General features: G+C 38.1%; 1 protein-coding gene across 1 annotated transcript in view; it reads right to left on the bottom strand.

Annotated features, from left to right (window-relative positions):
* The window catches only part of LOC111156615 (basonuclin 2), a 297,257-nt gene that overhangs the window by 141,380 nt on the left and 142,387 nt on the right, over positions 1-13,490 (bottom strand). Inside the window, exon 3 of the mRNA XM_022517609.1 lies at positions 8,524-8,626. Within this exon, the coding sequence (XP_022373317.1) occupies positions 8,524-8,626 (103 nt within the window). The remainder of the gene's footprint in view (positions 1-8,523; positions 8,627-13,490) is intronic.

Genomic DNA, 13,490 nt, shown 5'->3' on the forward strand with positions numbered 1-13,490 from the left:
CTTTTGAAAAATTACAAACACCTACCCTCCCAGAAGGCAAAACCTGGTAAGGAATGGGATACATAAACAACATTTTATGCCTCCCAGAATATGAGTCAGAATTTCTCTGAATTACCATAGTTACCTCCTTTCATGTTTTCACTCTTCAACAAAGGTTAGGGGGAGGGCCCCTGTTTGGAAGAAGTCACCACTATGACACAACGGGAAAAGGAAGAATGGTTGAGAGCATCAACCTGAAATTGCTGTGACATACTGGGGTCCTTATGACCCAGCAGAACCTCCTGGTCTATCTCAATAGTGCATCCTGAGTAAAATGAGAGGAGCTGAGTGTTTCATTTATAACTCCTTCAATTTGTGTTCTGCTTAACCTGGTGAACTCCAGTTAATTAAGATGTTCCTATAAACAATTAAGCTTCCTGTAGGATCGTTAGCAAGATATAAAAATTTATGATGTAATAAAGTACAATAAAATGATAAAGTGGTTAGCCTATCAAAGCACTTTACATGCAAGAATATAGGTGTGAAAGTGGTCAAAAGTAGTCTGAAATCTGACTGAAATTCATCTACCTCTGATTTTTGGACTTGCAACAGATAAATATTCCTACAATTCATTTTAACTGGTCTACACTTCTCAAAATGTGACTTCTGGGAAAAAAGTGCTTCTGACTTCTGTTCAAATAAGGGCTCAAATGACACTTTAGGGGAAATGGAAGGTATGGAACAGGACTAGATTTAATGGGGAAAGAACTGGTAACCTAAACTCTGCCACTGGGCCCTGAAGAAAACCTTCCCTGGAAGGGGAAAGAAGCTTGTACCCCCTGTACCTTAAATGAGGCTCTGTATATTATCATCAGTATTAAGTCCACTTTTCTCTTTAATCTTCCTCAAAACCTTGCTGTGATATTTAGGTATATTCCTGTTATTATTTGCATTTACAGATAAAAGAACTGAGGCTTATTAACTAGGGATCGAGATGGGATTTGACCACTGCCTGGTAAATCCAACTTTTAACCATGAAACTCTGCTAAAACATGTCTGTCACGCCCTGAAGTTCAGTGAAGTTTTACTTTGGTAACAGTTTAGAGATAACAACAACTAACACTATTAAATAGATTATCTTATTTAATCCTAGGAAGAACCCTACAAACTAGGTGCTATTATTATCCACATTTCATAGACGAGAAAACAGAGATTACATGAACTTGGCCAAAGTTCTACTGATGGTAGGTGGTAGAGCCTAGAGCCTAGAGCACTCTTACCCACTTTTCTGTCGTGCCTCCCATTTGTGTATCTGAAGCTTCCTCATACCCTGGGGCTCCAGCTCCGTATGCTTCAATCTCAAGATCCTACCTAGAAACTCCTTAGCAGCAGACTGGCACTGTACACTTTAGAGGCCAGAATTTACCAGACTCCTCTTATGTTCCATCTGAGTAAGAAGCAGCTAGGGAAAAAATGTGGGGAGCTAATAGGCAGAGAGCCCAGGACTTTGAAGGGGAGGGAGGCACTGTTTGTGCTGTGATTAAAAAAGAAAAATTTTAGAGAGTTCAAAGCACCATCCCAAAAGGTGGGCAGGCTAAGAAACAAATCAAAATAAGCAGTTCAGGGACACTATAAGAATATAGCTAATGCCATTAATCAGGCACCGAACCTTTGCATTTGTGAGGATGTCCTCCCTTTAAAGCTTATCAGCTGTGATCAGGGAGTAAAGGAAAGAAGAGGGCACGGTGCCCTCAGGTCGAGCAAAGAACGCTCCCATGCCAGGCAGGAAAATGGCCTTGTTTTGCTCTTTAAGATAAAAATAACTGGAGAGATGTTCAAGGACGTTGTCTGTGGAGAGAACAGGACCCAGCTGCCTCATCAGAGCTAAGGGGACACCTATAAAAGTGGCTTCCCTAACTAAAAATGAATTTTGTGGCTAGGCAAGCCAGGTTTCAGCATCAGAGTCTGGAAGAACTAAGTCTACTTCTGGACAGATTCTTTTAAGCAGATACTACATTAGTTCCTACCTTTTCCAAACCAGTGTGCCAGGGGAAGAGGACTATGGTGTTCCTACCCACATGCAAAGCCCTGGCACTATGACCACTTACCTCTTCCCAAAGGATCAAGTTCTTGCTTGCAAAGCTGGTATTTACTTCCCTGTACTAAGGAATCAAGCTAGTACATTTAACACTTCGCACCAAATCCTAAATACCTTCCTGCAACAAGTCTCTCCCAAAGCGAAATCCACTCTTACTGGGACAATCTCCAGGTCACTAAAAAAAAGAGGTCAGAGCTTTCTTGTAGGTTAATATTTGGGAGGATTACCTTTCCTTTTAACCACCCTCTTCTCTTACTTTTGAAAAATTTACAAATCATCATACACAAACCGTTGCTGAGTTACTCTAAATGAGCATGATATCACAGAAATGTCACGCTTTATTTATGATAAAAGACTTCTATTTGGGGTGCGAAGGGGGGGAAACTAGGGAAGAAAGGAGGAAGGAGAAGGAGAGGTTACTGGCTTTTGGACTTAAGTCAGGGAGAATATTACAGAGTTACCAGTTAGGAATAAACTACTTTCACAGATGTTTAGACAATTCATAAGAAGAGCACAGACTGGGACAAATAATAAAGACATGTGACTTTTCATGGGATAAAATGAAAAATTACTGCTTTTGATCCACTCTGTTTAAATCCTTATAAAGTACACCATGCCGCCAACAAAACTGAGGAATTTCTAAACAGAATGCGGAGATCTCGTGAGCTCTGATATATTCAGAAAGTTTTTGATTATAGAATTTTTTTTGATTATAGAATTTTCGGAACCAATGGCCCTGATTTAAGAACTTAATTATGTAGATTAAGTCTCACTATAATTTTCTTCTAGGTATATGCTTGCCAGTGTTAGCAAATAAAAATACGGGTTCGCACAGCTGAATCTACAGATACACGGCCATCCTAAAAATATTATTCACTGTTTACCTGAAATTCAAATTTAAGGGGATGTCTTATTTTTCTATTTGGGTGAGGGTCTCTATAAATATCCCTGTTCTGATAAGATGTATTGAGTAAAAAAGCTGAGAAGTCATATTCAATGATGCTGAGAAAAAAAAAAAAGAAAGAAAAATTACTTCCAGTGAATTACAAAAAAGAAAGGTTTGAAATTAATGGATTATATGAATATTAAGTCTTACAGTACATTAAACCGTAAAACTGGTTGGTATATGACACTAAATTAACTTTATACTGCTCACCATTTCCTGTGGCACAGAACTAAGGAACTGAAAGAAACCTGGCACAGTACTTTACATATGATGTATGTTTAATAGACATCTATTCACTGCTGATCCAGATGATGTAGGCCAAGCCTGCTCATTTTACGTTAAAAAAATCGGAAGAGTTTGGATTCGGGCAGGAAAGCAACTGGCTTGATGACCAAATAATTAAAGCAATAATGCAGGACCGTCTTCTTGAATGCACAGAGGTAGTAAAGAGAAATCACATTTATAGAACATAATAAAGGAAAGGTCTTGAGAATTCTGGTGCAACAAGCATTCTCACAGGCAGAACTGAGCCAAAGGAAGTACCACTAGTGTTACTTCAGATTGTGTGGAAGTAAATGAAAATGCTAGCTTTCATGCAGCTTATTGGAATGGTGCATCCTTTTGGTTTAAATCAAAGTATTCTATGAAGAAAATAATTTGTACTGAGAAAACTGCTGTGGGGTTCATGAAGCTATGTAATATATTCTTTATTCATTAAGCCTCATCTCCTTGCCAAATGCTTGCCAGACATACTAAGAAACAGGAGATTTTTTTTTTCCTTAGAGGTAGTTTTAACAAACAGGCTTTGTTGGAGGTAAAAATCACTGATGTAGTAAAGGAAAAAATTCGTAATATATATCACCTTTCTAAAATCTGCCCACCTCTGTTCTCAAATACACAAATCAAATATTCCCCATCCTGAAAGAAAAAATTTCCAGTTGTCTTGGATTATCACTAAATATTTCCTAAAATCATTTAGAATATAGTTTACTTTTTTAAAAATCTTTGCTACTTTATTTATCTTAATGGTTTAGAAATAAAGTCTTCATCTAGACTAAGGTCATTACAACCAATTTGCACATAATAGAGAACAAAAATGATTTAGTACCATAGTTCTCAACCTTTGCACCATGCTCCAGTATTTCACAAAGGCACTTCTCATTAAAAGCAAGCACGCCCCCTTCCTACCCTCCCATCTCCCAACACACCACTACTGGGTATTCACTGGTTACATGCTATTTTCTTCTCTCTCTCTCTCTCTTTTTTAAGATTTTATTTCTTTATTTGAGAAACAGCAGAGAGAGAGAGAAAGCACATGAGCAGTGGGGATGGGCAGAGGGAGAAAGAGAAGCAGACTTCCTGCTGAGCCCGGAGCCCCATGAGGGACTCGATCCCAGGACCCTGAGATCATGACCTGAGCTAAAGGCAGATGCTTAACTGAATGAGCCACCCAGGTGCCCCCTTGCTATTTTCTAAGTATGTAAAATCTTTGGCTGATGCTTTAATTCCACGAATGGCTGAATTACTACTCTAGTATGGTGGGAAAGGGTCAAGATACAATAGACTAAATTTCTATGAACATAAACATTATGTCACCAGGAAAGAAGTCCACTGCTGCTTTTATCCTGGTATCTTATTTTGGCACTTTTAAACCAAGAAAAATTAAAACTTGTAGGAATTTTAATTTTTTTCAAGACACACTCTATATTTTAGGTGATGAAGGAAAAACACAGAAAAGATCATGCAAACAGAGGAGAAAAAGAAATATAGTTGTTAAATGAATTAGCTGGCAGGATGTTAGAGTCCTTTATCCAAGAACTCTGAACAGAAATTTATAAAATTAGAAAGTCTGGCTTATTACATACTGTAGGTATGGAAATCCTATACCAAAAAAAAGCTTATTTTTAAATAAATTCAATAAAGCCCTGCTTTCTATTAATCAAAGTGAAAGAGCTAAAATTCATTCATGGGAGAAAGAACAGGAAATCCTTTATTAATTCAGTGGGAAATACCTATTGGTAGTAGAAGCTGTTTTGGGTTTTCTCCCCCTCTAGACTCAATGGTGCTAAAGATTTCAAGGAAGTAATTTGTGAAAAGCAGATGGCCCGGTGCATAATTTCAAAATCTAAGTGTTACAGTATGATGAATTAATCACTCATTCTCTTTAATTTTTTAAAACATCTTTCTCAAGATTGTTGTAAAGTAGCTAATGTCAACAATTCAAGCAGGTTGGAGAAGCAATCTGTAAGGCTATGGAATTGCGTGTGTGTGTGTGTGCGTGCGTGTGTGTGCGCACGTGTGTGTGTGTGTGTGTGATATAATGACCCATAAAATTCAACATCTTACAAAGAGACTGAAGATGCTGCTATCAAAAGAGATATAGGAACATATTCATTCAAAAGAAGCCACGAAATTTCTAAACATTTTTCTTTTTATAAAGAACACGTTATTCTGACATTTGGTTATTTTTTTGGCAGCAACTTTTATTATTATTATTATTATTATTTGAGATAGAGTGAGAGAGTTTGTGCCTGTGCATAGGAGTGGGAGAGGAACAAAGAGAGGAAGAGAGAGAATCCTAAGCAGGCTCCTCACCCAGAGCAGAGCCCCAGGCAGGACTCGGTCTCATGACCTGAGCCAAAATCAAGAGCTGGACGCTGAGCCACCCATGTGCCTCACAACAACAACAACAACAACAAAATATATATATATATTACAATATAATAACACGTGGAATATGTTTAGTGATACAATGAAACAATTCTATGAGATGTATTCTCAGTAGTCTTACTGCTGTTCCATCTACATTAAGAGACACACTAAAAAAAAGAAGTCATTTCCTCCTTGCCTCACACACAGGATACCATAATGTGTAAGGCAGCCAGGAAGACTGCTGTACTTCACCTCTGAGTAGAAATAACTAGAGATATGATTTCAGGGTTTTCTGTGCAGGAGGAGAGAATGAAGCAACTAGTTGAAATGCCAAGGGCAAAAAGAGTGGGTGCTCTCAGCCCACTGCCAACTCAAAAGCTGGAAGCAAATCCCTGTCATATTTGTCCTAATGCATGGGGCAAGAGTGGGGTTTGTACATCTGTGTGTACATACTTGGAGTTGTTGACCAATATACATGAGGGGAGAAGAGAGGTCAAGGTAATAACAGCAGCGAAAAAAGTTAGATTTGTGAAACCCTACAGTTAATATCCCAGAGACACAGGACTTCTAATGACATGGTAGGAAAAGCACAGGCTGATGTAACAGAAATGCCTTATTCAAGTTTGGTGAAAAATCACATCCCCCAGAAAGTCTTAGAAACAACCATTGGCTAGGAATAATTTATTTTGTTTGAGAAAGAAGAAATATTTTTCTCCCCCCACCCCGGCCACCAATGACAATGCTAATGTAATATGCACATGGAAGTCGGACAAGTAAAACAAACTGGTGACACAGTCAACTTTCATACTCACACGGCTACCGCAGTACACAGATGATAGTAACACAGATGGCTTTGGAAAAACATGAGTGAATGAATGAAAAGTCCTTTGTTTAATTGACTGACCCATTTTTATTGCTTATCCATTGTTCAGTTGCTTACTTTTAACATACAATTATTTATTTGAAAGGTTTCATACACTTTATCTTTAATTCTCACAATAATCCTGTCAAGTAGGTAATATTCATCCTATATTACAGATAAGAAACCTAGGCTGCAGAGATGCTGAACTCTGGGCCATTGAGGTTGCAGAGCCAGGATGTGAACCATCACTGCCTCTGTGATTCCTAGTGGGCTTGGCACATAAGCTCTGGTACATATCACCTAGTAAAGCCAACACTTATTCAGGTAAACAAGGATATTTGGAAGTGTTACGGGCTGGATTATGCCCCTGACCCAATGTATACCTTGAAGCCTTAACCCCTGGTACTTTAAAAGGTGACTATATTTGAAGATGGAGACTTTAAAGAGGCTGGTTAAGTTAAAATGAAACCACTAGAGTGGGCCCTAATCCAGTTTGATTAGTGTCCTTAGAATAAGAAGAAATCTGAAAGCACAGAGATGCCAGGGGTGCATGCCCACAGAGGAAAGACCATTTGAGGACCTAACAAGAGGGCAGCCATCAGCAAGCCAGGAAATCAGAATGAAACCACCCTGATTGTGGACTTCCAGCCTCTGGAACTGTAAATAATAAATTTCTGATTAAAGCCACCCACTCGTGGTATTCTGTTATGGCAGTCCTAGGAAATGACTATAAGAAGAGAAAAGAAATCGCAATAACACACACAGACTGCAAAAGGAACAACAGCTCATCTGCTGTTTAAAATCAGACTGAGCTGCAGATTTCACCCTTGTTAATGAAACAGGAAAGAGTTCCATCCCTGGAGGCACCGAAGAACTGTGGCCCTGCCTGCCAGACACACCCCTTGCAGAGTCTTCCCCTCCTACCACCCTCTCCACCTCTTCTCTCTTGCACACAGAAACATGGCTGAAATGTCCCCACAACGTCAACACACACACCCGAACAAGCAAGGTACATGTTAAATTAAAAGCATTTCAAGGCACGGCCCAGCGTTGTACCTCAGATCTTGCTAGAATAACATGAGATTTATAAAAATACAACCCACTGGATATTTGGCCCAGCTTGGGAATGAAGAATATGTCCACTGAAGAGCCAATACCCCAGGCTGTCAAAAAAAATCTCAAGCCAAAATTTCTTTCATAAACATTACCTATCTTTTAAAATTCTACATTCTAGGAAGTAAAGAAAACGTCTGCTTATTTTCTAAGTCTCTTTTTGCCTAACGTAAGAAACATAAGCTACACAGAAGAAGATATTAACTGCTCAGTCAAGGCACACTGACGGGACAGCTCTGTGTATCTTGCAAAAAGCCGCCAACACTTCTAGCCATGGCCCTGGGTCACCCTTGCCCCCAACACACACCTACGCAGAACTCCCACTCCAATACCAGCCACCTCTAATCCTGATGCACACTGAAAGGGGGTATCTACAGATGATTTTCTCAGATACCAGCCAAATAATGTTCCCGTTCACTCTCTCACCCACCTTGGACCATACAAAATTTAACATCTGGGAGAATAAACGCAGCCTCAAACGCATATGACAAGGGTGAGCAGTCATCGACGAATTCTCCTCAAGCAAAGAGGGTTTGCCAGCTTCCCTCTGAGGTCCGGGCCCTGAAAGGCCAACTGTGGTATGTTTGAGTTTCCATCAGGCCTGGTACTTGCTGGCTGCTGCTGTGTTCAGTCAGAACCCCACGGCCCAACTGTCTTATAAACATCGCACCCTTCTGCTAAGAGCTGCTCTGCTCGCCTAGCCTTGCTCCTTGGAGCCGAGAATATGCTGTTGGAGAGTTGCAGCCTGAATGTTAACGAACACTCGGAGCACAGCTGACCCCTCTCTCCTCCCAGGCAGAGACTGCTCAGAAAAAATATGCACATTCACATGAACCTAACAAGAACAGGAAGAAAAGTCCAGATTTTCCTCACCATGTGCCACCCAGCCATGTTTACACTGATCACAAGTCCTCAGGTTAATCTTCCCCGGCTGAAAACATTCACACGTGCAGTTTACCAGTGTGCAACGGATAGCCTGGAAAAGAAAGGAGGAGAAAAAAGGATCAGCATCGGTTCAAAGGTACCGAGTTTCTTCAACATTTTAATAAATAACATCCACTCCTATTTTTAAAGGCTTTATGTTGGTAGCAGCTTGGAGAGTTTTATAAATTTGGATACCATCAAAACCTCTTACCAAAAAATGTGAAAAAACAAAGCTCATTCACTAACCAAATGTTTTGTGTCATTCATATTTAACCTTTACATTAGAAACGTAGACCAAACAGAATAAGAATTAAAAAATTACATATTCTACAAGATGCTTGATTTGTAAAGCTAGGGATCCCAAACAGAAAAAAATAATGCTGCTACTATATATTCCCATTTAAGTCTATCCACTAAGCAATAACGCAGAAAAATATATTCTAATAAAATAATGCTCAGGTGAAATGTTGGTGAACATAAAACATGACATACAAATACTATTATTAGAAGATTACTCTTCTGCTGAGTTTCACTTAAATGCTTTCTTAATCTATCAGATACACTTTGAAAGACACTCTTGTCAGCCCAATAAAATCTAGCATAGTTCTGGTATTATTTACTCCCCAATTCCTTATTTTTTCTCCTTTTTGATTTATTAATTTCATTTTCATTCTCATTTTTAAAAAATACAAAACAACCTTCCTTTTACTTTATTTATTTTTTTTTAAAGTGGGCTCCATGCCCAGCATGGAGCCCAAAGTGGGGCTTGAACTCACAACCCTGAGATCAAGATCTGAATTGAAATCAAGAGTCGGAGGCTTAACCAACTGAGCCAGCCAGGTGCCCCCTTTTCTTTTACCTTAACAGCGATGTAAAAAAATAAGTTTAGAATAGGAAATGCCATTTATGTAAACATCTTATATCTGTAACAATCCAACTCTATCTTAGAAAACTGGAAAACACACTCAAAAATCTTTCATTTCTTTACAGGTACTTTAAAAAATCATCTCACCAGTTTACATTATAAAGTGAATCCATAGAAAATTAGCATAAATGAAGTGTAACTTTTTATGGAGAAAAACCTATGCTTAAAACTTGCTAAAGCTGACCTATGCTCCTAGACCACAGTCAATAAATTTATCTCATACATTTAGTTCTAATTTGCATGGAAATTCTGAAGACAGAAGGAATTTATTCTGATCATTCACAGATTAACAATCTACTGTAACTACCAGAACTGCCAGGAAAAGATCTCTCTACAGCTTTAGATGCAATCAATGCTTACTGATTTGGGGCGGTGGGGGCCAGGGGTGGTTGTTGGAGGATAGGCATGGAACTACCTGAAATTGCAGTTCTGTAACTGAAAGCTATGCTCACTTACACAGCTTCCAGATGCTCCTATTCCTGGAACCATTTGGATTTTTATATAAACTGTCTCACTTGTAACAGACAGTATTTTAGATATTGTTAACACAGTTGGGCCAAATTTCATTTACACAGAATTAAGACTGGACGGGGTTTTACTGTTCCCTATGCTTTGCATCAGGCAAGTCTGAAGTATTTCTCTTTTCACTAATGAACATTAAATCTCTAGGTCCCAGTGCGGTTTGCAATGAGTCCTCACTATAGACTCCTTTCTTGGTTCACCTTTATCTCTCATTTGCTGCTCCATTTCCACTAGGGAAACATGCAACTGTATAATGTGCCTGACATTTCAGGGTCTGTCTTCCAGTGTCAACAGTCCAAGTACATATTAGCTAGATTGTAAAACTTTCTGCTGTATCCATTGGTGATTGGAAGAATTAGTAATAAGAATAGGGATACCAAAGGAAATAAATGCTGACTAAGCAAGAATAACATATGCATTTGTAGGTTGTAGGGGGGAAATATTTCTCCCAAAATTTCTTATTTCCACTTCAACAGTTTACTGACTGAGCAATATATCAGAACATAACACGTTAGAAAGAGCTTATTTAAATATTACATTCATTAGTTAATGAACTCACAACTTGATTATAATATGGTCCAAAAATCCAAACCCAAACAAAACAGTTTAGAAAGCAGTGTTTCCACTAAAAACAAGGTACTTTACAAACTATCTAATTATAAATTCAGATACGGCAACCACATTAACATTAAAATATTCATGTAATCTGAACTGCAATAATACAAGCTTTCATAACTCCAAAAAAAAAAAATCACCTCCGCTTTACCAAAATTTAAAAAATTCCCGATAAAAAGAGATGACTTCTCAAGGACTATGTGTCAACTCCAGCACAAAAGACATACACACTTTCAGTTATTATTTTGATAACATTTAATTATTTTACAAAAATAGGCTAATTTTACATTGTGTTTAAAGCATACTTTTCTCAATTTTAATTATACCTATATTCACAACAGAACAAATTAAGAGACCATAGATTTACTTTATTTTTTTATGTATAATTATTTATTCACTGGTTGACTCACATTCATGCATTTACTCTGAATTACACTATGTTTTAAATATTTTCTCTACTTAAATAACTTTATACTTCTGGCACATTTGGGAATTAAACTTTTCAGATCATCATCTTTTTTTTATGAATTCAACTCTTCTTGTACCTAAACACACAAACATTGGAACACCTCAACTCCTTTTGTATATAAACACTTAAACACTGGAATATCCATTTTGTATTTCCATGAATTCCAGAAGGTCTGTTTGTTTTAAATTCAGATTTTTATAGACTACAATTGTTCCTTAAGGGAATTATATATATTTAAACAATATGGTCTAAATAAATATTTTGAGTAAGAGACTATTGTGGCTTCAAAGGAAGTTTTATTCTAAATAACATTTTTGAAACAGCATAAAACTCTGACATACTATTTATTCACAACAAAACAGAACCAATGTGATCACTTGCCAACTCACCCACACTTAAAGAAAATAAATTATCATAAAATTATCAAAGGCAGTTAAGCCTCAAAAGTGTACATGCTTTACAAGGAGACAGCTGGGAAAAGTAGAAATGGATAAGCTTTCATTTTTTTGTAAGCACATTCACTTCTTCCTTCATTCAGCCAACATAGAAGTTCCTCCCACTCACTGTTGGGCACTCTCAACTATAGGAAACCCAGAGATGAGGAGGAAGTGGCATAAAGGGGATACCAGGAAAAGAGCAGACAGTTTAGTCAGACTGTCCCCCCCCCCATATTTGCAGGGAATCTCATGCAGTCTGGCATTATCAGCCTCTCCGTGCCTCGTCAAGAGTGCTCGGTAATTCTTTGCTCAATTCTGACCTGATCAGCATTGCCAAATCCCCCATAACAGTAACGGTAATGAATTTTTTAAAATCTGCAACTTATTAAAAGTAATTATTCCTTCTGCTTACCTTTACCATGGATTTCTTGAAAGAAAAATCCATGCACTCAACACCCACTGCTTTTACTTCTGCACCACCACCTACATTTTAATTTTGCAATCTGGATTCTGCCCAACACGTTTCTGAAACTTTCTCCAAAAGGAATGTTCTCATTAATTTTGGTCCCTTTTTCTAGTATCCTGGTCTTCCCAGACCTCAATGCAGCTTAAGGTACGCTCTCCTTCATTCCTGGGCTGTAGAGACCAACTATCCTCGTTTTTCTGGCAACAACGTCTCACTCTCTTTCCACTGTAAATAAATACAGGTGTTTCCCACGCCAGGCTCTCATTTTTTAATTTGGCAATTTTATCCCCTCCTACAGCTTCAAATATTATCACTATGCAAAACCCTCATTTTGGAGCCAAGTACTGTGGTAAGTGGCAGGAAACGGATGGCAAAGTCCCTGAGCTTAGGGACCTGACAGAGTTTGTGGGCAGTGGGTGTAGAGAAATGACCCTAAAAGAACAGAAGGAAGCCCTCAAATGGGCTGGAGAAGCACCATCTCTCCCTTTTTATTCCTCTGTCTTTTCTTCTTCTATAGGCAGGATTTTAAAATTTATAACAGTAACCTATTACCCATTATCATTAATAATAGCTAGATTTACTGGATATTTGCCATTTTCCACTCACTATGTTAAATATTTTATAAACATTAGCTCTCTTAATCGTCAGAAAATACCATGAGGTTAGTACTATTATTACCTTTATTTCACAAATGGGGAAAATGAGGTGGAGATAATTCAGTACCCTGCCTAAAGACACTGAACTAATAAAGTTACAGGAATCGAACACAAACTCTCCATCGGACTGAGAATTTGAACTGTAATCCCATTTACAGTCAGACAATCACGGGGCAGAGCCCCTCAACCTGCCCACCATTCAACCCCTGCTGTACATGGTTAACTCATGCTCATCTTCCAGATTTCAACTCCAATATTTATTGCCAGGCCCCAGGGTAGCTGCCTTCATTTCCTGGTCAAGCTCCCCATTAGTTTCCTGTTTCACAAGGGGTCTTTCTGTCATAGCACATACCATGCCTGTGAGCATTTATCTGTAACTTATCTTTATTTATTATCTATTATATATACATGTATTAATACATCTGTATGATTATTTGATTAATGTCTGTCTTCCCCTCTAGAATTTAAGCTCCATGAGGGCAGGACAACACATTTGTTCAGCTTACAATATATACTGGCAAATAACAGGTACTCAAAAGGCACTTGAAGAAGTACATGATCCTCTGAGCCTCCTTCCTCATCTCTCACAGTAGCAATAATACCACAAGAGAGTCAAGACTTAAAATAATGACTATAAAGCACATAGCACTGTGCCTAGTAATGGGAAAAGCTCAATAAATGGAAACCATTTATGACCCAAGAAACTTTCCACATATTATATTTAAATTTTCCCCCCTTATGATTCTTCCCAATGTACTATTTTCCTAACACTTTATAAAATGTCTAATACATATGTAGTCTTAATGAATAAATGACACTTTGAGTA

Source organism: Enhydra lutris, unplaced genomic scaffold, assembly GCF_002288905.1.
Source record: "Enhydra lutris kenyoni isolate GAN:26980312 unplaced genomic scaffold, ASM228890v2 scaffoldscaffold47, whole genome shotgun sequence".
NCBI lineage: Eukaryota > Metazoa > Chordata > Mammalia > Carnivora > Mustelidae > Enhydra > Enhydra lutris.